Source organism: Carettochelys insculpta, chromosome 4 (genome assembly GCF_033958435.1).
Source record: "Carettochelys insculpta isolate YL-2023 chromosome 4, ASM3395843v1, whole genome shotgun sequence".
In the NCBI taxonomy this organism is placed as follows: Eukaryota; Metazoa; Chordata; order Testudines; family Carettochelyidae; genus Carettochelys; species Carettochelys insculpta.
In genome coordinates this window covers 43,984,881-43,997,755 of record NC_134140.1, presented here as the reverse complement: position 1 = coordinate 43,997,755, position 12,875 = coordinate 43,984,881, and the positions used below count along the sequence as shown (strand labels likewise).

The 12,875-nt window shown below is 43.7% G+C and overlaps 1 protein-coding gene across 1 annotated transcript; it reads right to left on the bottom strand.

Annotated features, from left to right (window-relative positions):
• Positions 1-217: 217 nt before the first annotated feature.
• CHRNA9 (cholinergic receptor nicotinic alpha 9 subunit) lies at positions 218-10,189 on the bottom strand. The gene is made up of 5 exons (XM_074992096.1): positions 10,120-10,189; positions 8,114-8,259; positions 6,165-6,319; positions 2,993-3,525; positions 218-792 (listed from the first exon to the last, which is right to left on the bottom strand). The coding sequence occupies exons 1-5, from the start codon at positions 10,187-10,189 to the stop codon at positions 218-220; spliced, it is 1,479 nt and encodes a 492-aa protein (XP_074848197.1).
• Positions 10,190-12,875: the final 2,686 nt, after the last annotated feature.

Here is a 12,875-nt window from a genome sequence, read left to right as displayed (position 1 = left end):
AGCCAGAAGAAAAAGGATAAAGCAAAATGACAGAGGCTGTCTCTATACTCAACCATAAAGTCAACGGCTGATGCACAATTTTAGGTATGCCAGTTGCACACCTAATATGGACTTTTCAGCCATGGACGTCTGTGTCTGTCTTTATAGCAGATGGTCAACGGGAGCACTCCTCCTGTTGACCTTTCTTAATCCTCACAGCTCGCAAGGAGTTATGGGGTTAATGGTAAATTGCTTTGCCAATGATCAGTACGCTCATGAAAAAGACCATAATAAAAAAAATCCACATGAAGAATCTGTCCATTACTTTTGCTACCTTTTTCCACTCAGCTGCTTTAGCACAGTTTTCTTTGTGGTCTCTAATACAATTAGCAATATATTCAATATTATTTATCAGTGCTTTATAACAGGAACAGCAGTTAACAGCGTTTTTATCATTTTCACATTGAATTCCATTACTGGTTTTTAAATGCCCATTCAGCTTCTTCTTTAGGTCGCTGTCATTGTTTCTGTTCCTGGAAAGTTGAGTGCTCGCCCCCTCATATCTTTCCTGATTTTTCTGATACTTAAAGTCCTTTCTTAGTTTATGTTTCTGTGCTTTTACTCTTTGTGGACTTATGCAATTTTCACCCACATCATAAACAAAAAAGATCTTTGACATGTAATCCAAAATAACTACCCTGGCCCATTGTGGAACAGACTGGGCTTCTGATCCGCAGTGGTGGATATTCATTATAATGATGGTCAATGCAGTGGATGCTGTGATCATTGTCATAGTAGCTATGTAATATTTTCCTGTAATGTAAGAAAACACGGCAATTTATATTAAAATTATCTGAGTTATACTTAACCACTGCAGAAAGGAAAAACATCTCACATTAGACAATGTCACTCTGAGCAGCGTTCCATTGACTGTGACCCAAATCATACTCCAATTATCAAGGTAAATATTCACACTTTCAAAATGTCCCAATTTCAAAAAGCAACCACATTCAAAATCTATTTTAAAAGTGTTCACAGGGAATTACATATTTTTAGGCTCCCTACAAAATTTTGCAGCAACATTATACACCACTTCCTGGTGCCTAAATTAATTTGGGAAAAAATTCCACATGACCTATTCTGGAAGCGATTACATTAAATTGTCATAACTGTTGATTTTTACCAAAGAAGCAGTGAAGATCACATTTTGCACCTCTGAGTTTCCATATGTACGATGGGCTGGGAATGTCTGTAGCCTGGCAAAATTAGTGGGGAAGAAGAGGGGAGTCTGGCAGCTTAGCTATTCAGGAGAAGAGGCATAAGCACACTTCACCCCACAGAATTTTAGCTATGATTCCCCAAGGGCAGGGGTCTGAGACCTGCAGCTCCTGAGCTGCATGTGGCTCTTTAAGGACTTCAAGTTTAAAAACAGGCCTCGATTATTTGTGATAAAGTGAATGTCTAAAACCCCAAAAAACGAACAACTCATCTCTAAATAGCAAACGACATGTGATCTCAAAACTTTGGGTGACTCCTCCTAGCATTCTCCAGAGAGAGGCAGAAGAACTGGGTGTGAAAGTCAGGAAGACAGTGGTACAAACACACACAAAGTGTGAGGAAATAGGGTATGTAAAAAATTTGTGAACATCCTGCAGTACACACGTATCACATTACAAATCATTGTTAGAGGACTATTCTTAAAATAGGGGTTACAAAAAGTATAGTTTGATGTTATATATTAAGGACCATCTCGCATTCACGTGCACTGTGGCTCTTGCACTAAGTTTACTGAATTGGAAAAAACGGCTCTTCTTGCTATTTTGGTTGCCGATCCCGACCAAGAGAAAAGGACAGAAATCCTGGTCCTGCACAGCAGAACAAGTTAGATTGCAGGTGTGCTCAGCTTCTGCAGAGCCTAACATTCTCAAATTAAGACACCTAGGAAACTGTTGGTAGATGGGTGCTTCACCCTGGGATAACAGGCTGCATGGCACAGGAGAAGCAAGTAACCTGCAGTACAAAGAAAGTCCTCTGAAGCACACTTGTTTGGGATTTTATTAAATGGGCTTTCCTATTCCCAGGCAGATCCATCACGTGGGACACAGAAGATACAGTGCTTCCCCCTGCCTTCTCCTCCTGTATAATTGAGCTGCTTTTCAGGTCCCCATCTGACCTCTTCTCCAGTGAATTGTCCTCAAACCTTGCAAAAAAAGTTTGCCCTTTGAGAGGAAGGTGCTTATGGAATGCAAGTCAGAATCAGAGTCTGGAAGAGAGCTAATAAAGACTTCTTTCTATGGCACTGGGGACCAGAGGAAGTGCCACCCCAAACCAACATGACTCCAATCTCCCAGTCCCAGCAAAAGGGCTGTTCAATGAGAACAGTCATAAGAAGCACTAATGCTTGTCTGGCTTCTCATCTTTATGGCACTACTATGGTTTGCAGCATCATGTCTTGTGATACCAAGAGCTGCAGAAGGTCAGGAAGACTGAGCACTCTTTCCTCCTCCATCACAGCTCACATCATCTTTCCTACAACTGTCCCTCTGGCACAGACCATTTCTACATCCAACAGGTCACATGATCCTCACTGCCACAAACTCCTTTTGCTTCCAACAGTCAACCCAAAATGCTCTTATCCAATTTATCACAACCAAATGAATCACTACACCAATACTTGGAGCACCCTATGGTTCCGCAGCCAATTAATGACCCATTGATTGAAAATATGCAAAGAGGACAACCTGAAATGTCTGACCACATCCTATATATCACTGCAGCCCCAGACTTAGATCATCCTTATTTTCTTATCAGTGAAAAAGGCTGCAGCACAAAATAATCTTGTGATAGAACTTAATTCTATTATACAAGTTCCATAAACATCTGAAGTATTATGCAAGGTTTCAAAAATCTGCATCATAAAATTCATCCTTCCACATTCCATTACTGATATGTAGTCTCCTCGATATTAGAAAGCCATTACTTATAAGCTATTATAAAAATCTGAAATACCCACCTATCAAGGGAACGTTTTCAGAAGGAGGCATGCTCTCCGCAACCATTAGCTGAAATACAGTTAGAGCAAGCAGAATTGTAACACCAAGAGACACTTTTTCCCCAGAGTCTGCAGGAAGGTAGAATCCAAGTGGGGCCAAGAAAGAGATCAAAATACAAGGGAGCAGTAGGTTAAATATATAGAAAGACGACTTCCTTTTCAAGATCAGTGTGAATGTAATATCTGGATATGGCTCAGAGCAGCAACCATATGTGATTATATTTTTAACAGCTGGCATTCCATGAATTTCCCATTCCACATCTTCTATAAAGTCAGATAAATCTCCACTGTCCAAAGCATTGATTATATCTACCTGATTACCATTGTAGGTCCAGGAACCAAAAGTAAGGTTACATTGCTGGTGATCAAAGGGAAAATAAGAAACATCCACCACACAAGAACTCTTTGTTATAGCTGGTGTATCCCAAGTAATTTTTCCATCATGTCTCAATACTACGTTTGTGTTCACTGGTTCTGAAAAGTCATCATCCGCTCTAAAAAGACAAAATACACTAATTAGAACACAAAATAGATCAGAAAAATCAGATTATTAACACAGACCTGGATTCACAACGTTACTTAATATGTAATGAACTGGTGGCTGTTGTGCATAGCCATTACAATGGCTGTGTGTCTAAGACCCAATGCTGCTAACATATAACTGAATTTCTCTTTAGCTCGAGCAGTAAGGGTAGGGTGACTGTCCGTCCTGTTTCTGTCAGGATAGCTCCATATCTTGGCCACCAGGAAGGTGTCCCAATTTATTTTCAAAACAGGGCTAATTGCCCCATATTTGCAAGGCAAGAGGATACTGCCTGGCTCCTCATACCTCAGTGGAGCCACCTCCAATCCCAATAGCTCCCTGTCCCGTATTTGGGATAGGGAAATATGGTCACCTTAAGTAAAGTCTTTTTTTTTTTTTGGCAGCAGGTGATTTGAATGCTAATCCTGATGCAATTGTAAATTTCAGTGTTCGGCACTAATGGCAAACTTGAAATCCTGGATGACCATGGATTTGTTAAAATATTTGGGCCGCCACAAAAGAATGTTAAGAAGAGATGGTCTTGTTAAAGGAGACGGTCACATAAGAGTTCATAGGTCTCCCTGCCACCCCAGCATGATACCCCACCTGAGTAGCCCCTGAACCTTTTACATCATGGGAAACACAAAATTGTGTCTTTTGGTCTCATGGGGTATAAACACTTGGGGCCATATTTTACGCACGGGGGTGTGAGTAAAATGTTTCCTGCATTTTGAAAGCCCAAATACAGTACTATCATGCTACTAAAATGGATTGTTCTAGTTAGACTGTCCATCCTAACAACAAATAAACCAGCTTAAATAACAGTTAGCAAGTCAATGTTTGAAAAATCAGATTAATTCACAACACAGGTAAGGATGTATTTTCCCCAAAGTTTTTTTCCTCCTTTGTAGGGGGCAAATTGAGCCAAGTCACTTCACTAATGTCCCTTTAATGCGAACTCTTGATCAAAGATGTAGAAAGGTAGTTTTTTCTTACAAAACACTTCAGCTTTTTTTTTAAAGAAGCAACAAAGGGTTCTTTGTCTGCCTAATGAGTCAATCATCCACAAGCTCCCCAGTACTTACTTTATAATGAAAGAGGAGCTAGAGCTCAAATAATTTATTTACTTTCTTAACAGAAGGGGCAAGCCCAGAGGGGCTGAGCCTATGAACTGCCAAGCCTGGAGGCAAATTAAGGCACAGGACCACAGAGTGGGCAAAATTATGTTGTTACCTATTTTCTAATTTGGTTGTGACAAAAGAGTAAACAGAGCTGCATACATACATGCAAAAAATCAGTTATGGATAGAGGAAGTCTTTGAAATGACCTCCAAACTGCTGCTCCAAAATTTCATGTAAGTTACACTTTTTCAGTATAGCCTCTTAAAAGACTGAAAAAATACATGTGAGTGAAACCATGCATACTTTGTGCACAGACCAAATTATAGTGGTAGGTCTCTAGGTCCCTATTCATAGCATCATATGAACACAACTGCCATACCAGATCACAGCAATGGTCTGTCTAGTCCACTACAGTAAACCCTTAAAATACACAGCTTCAAGTTGCATGTAACTTGCTTTAATGGGAGTTAAGCACAACTTGAAGCTGCTCTGCGGCTGTCAGTCTGCCTAACTGCCTGCAGCTCTGGACAGCTAAGCAAGCTAAAAGCCCCTTCTTCCTGACTTCCCTGGGCTGCGCACCTGTCAGCCTGACAGTGGTGCTGCTGAATGAAGGGAGGGAGAAGGCTTTTGGCCTGCCTAGCTGCCCACACAGCTGGGGGAAGGCAGCAAGAAGCAGCCAGGAAACTGACCAGCCCTTGTGGGCTGATCAGTTTCCCAGGTCCCGCAAGCAATGAGGAGCTGGGAATCAAGCAGCAGCCTGGCTCCCAGGTCCCCTCACTTGCAGCCTTGATCACTTTCCTGGCTCCAAGGAGTGGAGGGGAGCTGAGAGGCAGGGCTGCCCCTTGTTCCTGGCTCCCCTCCACTGGCTGCAGCCAGGAAACTGACCAAGACTGCTGCCGCGGTCAGTTTCCCAGCTCTACAAGGAGAGGGGAGCTGGAAGCCAGGCTGCTGCCTGGTTCCCAATTCCTGTTCACTTGTGGGACCAGGGAAACTGACCAGCCCATGGCTGGTCAATTTCCCAGGTCCACCAAGCAGTGGAGAGTTGGGAATCAAGCAGCAGCCTGGTTCTGGGCTGCCTTGTCCTGGTGGGAACCAGGAAACTGGCCAGCCATGAGCTGGTCAGTCTCCCAGGTCCTGCAAGCAGTGGGTAGCTGGCAACCAGGCTGCCGCCTGGCTCCTAGCTCCCCACCACTCTGGGAGCTAGGAAACTGACCAATCCTTCATTCCCATCTCTGCCCTGCCCCCAATTTGCATGAAAAATTGACTTATGTGGGGGTTGCAAGAATGCAACCCTTGCATAACTCGAGGGTTCACTGTATCTTATGGCCAGATGCAGACGCTCTAAAGAAAAGCCCAATACACTGGAAATGGATGGTTTGGGTTAACTCACCCCCAGGAAAATGTCTTCGCATATTACCATTTTAAAAGGAAAAATATTAAAGCTAATTACGTGGTGTTTCTAAGAAACTGCCCCTTTTATTGCACTTACTTGTTATACAGGACTATGTCTGGTCTCCACACCAAGTTGCTAGGAATCCTGATAGAATCCAGCCCATCATATTTATTCTTGTCCCACTTGAGATATGCATCATACCAACTTTGTCGAATCCATAAATATGCAGTCAAAATTTGGTTTCTTTCATCCTGTCAGGAGTAGCTAAACATATAAGCTTTTCTAATCAATGACTCAAACAATAACAACAACAAAAAAGAAACCCCAACCACCCAAACCACACTTTTTTTCAGGGGGGAGTTCATTTATAAACACAATGTGTTTCTTTTAAGAGTCACTGTACTGTGAAAAGTCTATAAGGCTAGTTCAGAGGTATCACAGAACAATTCCAATTATTTCTCTAAAAGCTGTGCACGGTCAGACCTTAGATTGGTACATACACGTATTAATGTTTACAATTATTTTAAAATCACCAGTAACTGAAAAATTATGTGAGGACTTTTCTCCACTCTTTGCAGACACCTTCTCCATTGCCTTCAAAATGCATATGACAATTTTCAAACCAAGTCAGTTTTCCAAACAAAAATTATATAGGGGTAAAAATGGGACTGTTTAATGGAAGCTGGATACGACAAACTGTGAAGACCTACCATTTCTGCAAAACAATGTGTAAGCTATTGAGAAAAAACAGATACTCAGTTATTTTTGCATTAATGTATTGGTAAAAAAGTCAATTACTCAATGTTGATATAATCAGTATCTAACTATTATAAAAGAAGTCTAACATCTTAACCATTTTTAGGTAGGTCACTACATAAAACAGGTCCTAATGGTGTTAATGGAGAAGTACATAAAGTAAACGCTTTGATATTCGGCATCCATGGGACCAGGAGGTTGCCAGATAATCAAATATTCTGGATAATTGAGAGGCCTCGCGCAGGGTGGGAGAGCAGAGGAGCCTTTCGGTTGCACTCACGCACAGCATGGCAGCACAGAGAGGGAGTTTGTCTCTGTCAGCCATGGGGGCAGCTGGAGCAGAAGGGTGGGTTCCAGGCGAGAGGCAGCCAGGAGAGCAAACGTGAGTGGCACCCCTGAGGGCCCACACACCTCTGAGCTGTGAGGCCTGTCGTCAGGGCTGCTCAGACATGCTGGGCCGTGGTAGAGGGCACAGAGATGGCTGGAGCAGCCGGTCCCTCCTGCAGCTGCTGCTCATCTATGCTTCCAGGAACCACATCAGCTCCAGCCGCACAGAGGAGACTGCCCCACCGTGCTGGTCCCCCAGCCAACAGTGGGCAAATGAGTCCCTGTGTACACTGCCCTGCTGTCACCCTCCCAGCAACTGCATTTCATCCACCTCATGCATGTGCCTGGGGCACTGCTCCCTGACCCTCATGTCCCGGCCCTTCTCCCCAGCTGCCCCAAATGCTAGCACCAGGGAGCACGACACTGTGATCTACAACACCCCTGCTTGGTGCCCCACTGTGACCCATCCCCCAACAGCACATGGCCAGTGCTCTGTTCCCTGAGCCCATCCAACACAACACATGCCCAGGCTGTGCTCCGTGTCCCTCTTTGCTGCGTCCGAGTGCAGCCAGCAGGCTCTTCTGCTCTCTCCACTCTCCCGCCTGGAGTCCACTGAGCGGAGAGGAGAAGCAGCATCAGGGCAGGGGTTTGTTTACAGAGCATGAGCAACGCCCCACCCTGGTCGGTGGGAAAGGGCAGCCTGCTCAGTGCTGCCCTGCGTCCCTCTGTGCTGAGTGACAGTACAGCCAGCAGGCTCCTCTGCTCTCTCCGCTCTCCCATCCAGTGTCTGCGAACCAGACCTACTCAGCTCTGACTTTTGCCGGGTATTTGAGAGTGTTGGTTACTCAAATACTGGTTAAACATGAGATTCCTAATACAGTAAACATTATTAAAATTTATCACTTTATGCAGGAAAATGCAAATTGTTTTCATGTCTCCAAGTGAAATAAGAAGTTACTCACCATATCTTTAATTTGTGACAGTGTGATCTGAAGGGTGACATTCAGTGCTTTATCTGTGTCTTCTACTGGCCTCAGAGCATTTGAATAGTCTCCAAACAGTTCACTGAATAGCATTTGAGCATATTTTCCTTGTGCCAATTCCACACCTACACCAAATATATCACATATTGGCTACATCTACACTAGCCAAAAACTTCCAAATGGCCATGTAAATGGCCATTTCAAAGTTTACTAATGAAGCACTCAAATACATATTCAGCACCTCATTTGCATGCAGGAGGCCGCGGTACTTCGAAATTGACGCGGCTCGCCGCTGTGCGGCTCATCCAGACGGGGCTCCTTTTCAAAAGGACCCTGCCTACTTCGAAGTCCCCTTATTCCCATCTGCTCATAGGAATAAGGGGACTTCGAAGTAGGCCCATCTGGACGAGCCGCGCGGCGGTGAGCCACATCAATTTCGAGGTGCCGCGGCTGCCCGCATGCTAATGAGGTGCTGAATATGTATTTCAGCACTTCATTAGTAAACTTCAAAATGGCCATTTACATGGCCATTTCGAAGTTTTTGGCTACTGTAGACACGGCCATTGAGCCATATCAGAAGGCTATGTAGAAAGCTTCAACCATATTTGTTATACTACACACTGCCATCCAGTTGGTCTTAAATGTACTGTAAGAAATCATAGTTAACATAGTAAAACAAATGTAGCAAATCTGATGAGACCTATACACAGGAGATCATTAAGTAATGACCAAATTGATATTATAACATCAACGGTTCATGCCCATTTTATATAAAACTTTGCACTAATATAGCCCCTTTCATCCCTGGATTCCAAAGTCTTTATGGAGGAAGACAAATATCATTATCTCTGTATTACTGATGGTGGAAAATAAGGCCCAGATTTTAATATTTAGGTATAGGCATTACAATGCTGAGCACAGGTAATAGGTTTAAGAGCCTACACCTCATTTTCAAAGAGGATTTAGGCTGATAGATACCTAAATCACATCATTTGGTCAATGGGTTTAGACTCCCAAGTGCTTTTTAAAAATGAGATTTAGCTCCCAGCCAGTTAGGCATTGCAATCCTGAGTGCAGCAATACCTAAATACTTTTAAAAATCTGCACTGAAGTGATCTGTTTAATTACTGAGCTAAGACTGGGGACCAGGTCTGATGTACTGCCCTCTTCCCTAGCCAGTGGCTTCTGCTGTCTTCCGACATATAAATATTGCTGACTATGAGAGACTGCAGAATACTACAGTAGAAGCCTGATCATCTGGTTAAAACTGGACTGATTGATGGTTGGATAACCGGAAATGTCAGATAATGAGGAGCCTGGCAGCAGCCCTGGGGCTAGCTGGCAGAGCAGGGCTGGCTGCAGCAGGACAGGTTGCGGCGTGGTGGAGCGTGTTGGATAAAATTGAATGTTGGATAACTGTGGGTCAGATAATCAAGGCTGTACTGTACTTAGGCAATTTACTCTTATTGTATTCATGTCTGAATAAATAAATTGATGAATTTTGTTCATTATTTGGCCAATGGACAGTGCTGGTTGAATAATTAGCAGATTCATTAAATAACTAATTTCTCCAATTAATTTTTCCAATATTTCACAAAGAATACAGCACAGCAAGGATGTTAACTTGTCTGACCCATGCAAAGTCACATCCACACAAGTACACACCACGTATTTCAGAATACTTGACTTCAGCTGTTTAGCGGTTAGTACTGCAAATCAGGAATAGCTATATTTCAAACACCAGCTTCACTGGAAAAAAAAAGAAATCAAAAACTAATGAAAAATTTTAAACAGTATGTAGATTTAACAGGATGTTATCAGAAAATAGTTAGTTCTGCAGTGCTTGTTCAGCAAATTAGATAAAATAACTTGAAACTTAAGGGGATCAATTGCTGACCAAACTGCATTTTGTGCTCTCAGAACTGCGAAGTCACTGGATACACAAGAAAAATCGGTCGGTTCGTAAGTGTATAAAGTACTCTCACCTCGAAGTATTGTTGCTGCGAAAACCCACCAAAGGGAGAAGCAGCAGAGGGGCAGGCTATTTCTCTTCATTTTGAACCTTGAAGTAACTCTGCTCCTCCAGGAACAAAAAAATTGTTTTCCCCTCCCAAAGTTGGGACGAAGTAGTTGTGCAGCAGCACAAAAGGAATGGAGACATGGATGTGCTGCTTGTAAGAGCTTTTTTCTCGGTAGCCATAAGACTTGTGTTCTCTGCTGGATCCTAGTGCGCGCGTCCCACTCAGCCCTGGTAACCTGAGAGCTCTCTGCTCTGCTACTCAGTGAGAAGTCAGACAGAGGGATATCAAGAGGAAGCACTTCACGAAAAGCTCATTCTTTCCACTACGTTGCTTGTTTCTTTTCTTAATATTAATGCATCCATAGTCAGCATATGAAGAATACTTCATTTGCATTTCCTCACTGCGAGCCAGATGCTGTCATCCTTATGTCAAATAGGCTCAGATGGGTAGCCATGGTTGTCTGTGGCTTCATAAACAAAAAGCAGTGCTGTAGCACCTTAAACGCTAATACATTTATTTATTAGGTAATGACCTTTCAGGGGAAAACCTACTTCCTCAGCAATTGGGTCTGTGCAATAAGATTAAAACACTACTCTCATGAATTCACGCTCACCAATTCTTTCTGGTGAAAACAATCTGATATTTCAGAACAAAAATGCTTTCCTTTTATTAGCAATATTGGCACCTTGCAGGTAGTGTATCTGCTTAGCTGGCTATGTACGCCAGTGAGATTTAATAGCTAAACAAGTAATTTCAGCAAAAGTCCCTGTGATGACATCTCTCCCCATCACATCACCTGAATTCCCAAAAGAGAAAAAAAATTAGTAGTAGTTTAGAAAAGAGAGGATACAGTGGCACTTAGGTCATACGGAACATGTTGCTTTCTCTTTAGAAAAGAATAGCACCCAATATCAAAGATGATAGCTAGAAAAGTTACTGGATGGGGTCAGGTCAATGTGATCTAAGGGGATAACATCAGTCTGTAGTCTATTTGTCATTAGGCTGAGAGTGGACACTATTGGTGTGTCCTTGTCTGTGGAGAGCTTGATTGTGATGAGGAGACTGGAGAGATTGCGGGGTTGTTTAAAGGCCAGTAGAGAGGGTTCAAGAAAGATTTCTTTCAGGATGGGGTCCCCAGTGAGCATGGGCTACAGTAGTTTGTTCATCATACAAGTTCCAGTGTGAGACAGCTGGGGGCCACGGTGTCAGGTATGCCCTGGACTTTTCCTCCGAGTATATTCTGTGGTATACGAGTCACAGATGCAGATTAAAGATTTCTTGGAGTGTTTTGGGATGGCTACTGGATCTATGAATGTAAGTGTAGTGCTCTGTGGATTTCTTGTATGTAGTTGCCTGTAGGATAGTGTTTCCCAAACTTTTTGGCCTCACGGCCCTCTTTTGATTTTTGAGAAACTCTCATACCCACTTCTTCTTTACCATCATCCAAACCCCCTCTTAACAAAAAAATTAAATTTGTAATTTAAAATAACCACAAAAACTTGATATAAAAATGTTATTTAAAATTAAAAATAAACGCAAATAGTTTTTCTGAGCCCCTTGTGGGTGCCCGGTGGAACCCCAGCTGGCCTGAGCCCTGTGCCAGCCACCCACCTGAGACCTGTGCTGCCAGAGCTGCCTGCCCAAGTCCCGCACCACTGGGGCCAGCCAATCGCCCCAGCTGCAGTCCAGCCACCTGAGCCTCCCACCCAAGCCCCACACTGCCTGGGTGAGTCGGCCACCCCCCCAGCCCAAGCCGCCTGAGCCCTGCGATGATGGGGCCAGCTGCCCAAGACCCAAAGGTCCTGCAAGCTGACCAGCCACCCGAGCCCTTCCTCTCCCACAAAGTCAGGCACCACCAGCCCCCCATTTTCACCCCACCCTCATCCCACTTACCTGAGCCCCCCATCTATCCCCATCCTCCTCCTCCTCCCCCTGCAACCCACACTCACTCACCATTGTATGAGGGTCTTCACCAGCTGCCTGCTTTTTATAGCGGCTGAACTGGGTCACCCACGTAAAATGGCAAGGGCTGAAAGCCAGGAGCAAAGGCCAGCTCTTTCTTTGGGTGGGGGGAAATGATGCAGGGCTGCATTCCCTCACACACACACACATGGAATTTCAGCATGCTTCCCTCCGGGGGCACACACCCCAGTTTGGGAAACCACGCTGTAGGGTATCACTTCTAAAGCTGATGTGGTGTCCAGGGAGCAGAGCTGATGTGAGTGTTCCAGAGAAAGTTTGAAGATATTTTCAGTCTCTGAACAGGTGATTTAAACACCCACATAAATGTCAATTTCAACAACTGTTACCAAGGTACCTGAGTTATATCACTGGTTTCATGTGTCCAGAAATGTTCCTTCTAAGTGGGCCATGAAAAGGTTAGCAATATTGGAGAGCCATCCCAGTACCTATGGCTGTTCCCATGGTTTTTAAATGAGTTTGTTGAATGTAAAGTTGCTATAAGTGAAGATAAAAAGAATGAGATGTTCTTGGAGTGGGTATCTGAGGGCTGTCCTTTGTCTTGCAAATATGTGAGGCAGGAAACTAAAATTATTTCAAAATACAGTAAACCCTTGAGTTACACAGGGGTTGCATTCTTACAACCCCTGTGTATCTCAAATTTTCCACACAAGCTGGGGTGCAGATTCATTCCCAGCTCCCCTGGGCTTGCAGGAGGTGGGAAACTGACCAGGCCAACAGGGCTGGTCAGTTTCCTGGCT

What these genes read in the sequence shown, in the direction of transcription:
- CHRNA9 (XM_074992096.1), bottom strand. Translation starts at nt 10,189, where the DNA reads ATGAAGAGAAATAGCCTGCCCCTCTGCTGCTTCTCCCTTTGGTGGGTT. An exon ending in GACATAGTCCTGTATAACAA is followed by an intron (nt 3,526 to 6,164) that starts GTAAGTGCAATA and finishes TTGTCTTTTTAG; the next exon opens with AGCGGATGATGACTTTTCAG. An exon ending in TGAAAACGTTCCCTTGATAG is followed by an intron (nt 793 to 2,992) that starts GTGGGTATTTCA and finishes CTTACATTACAG; the next exon opens with GAAAATATTACATAGCTACT.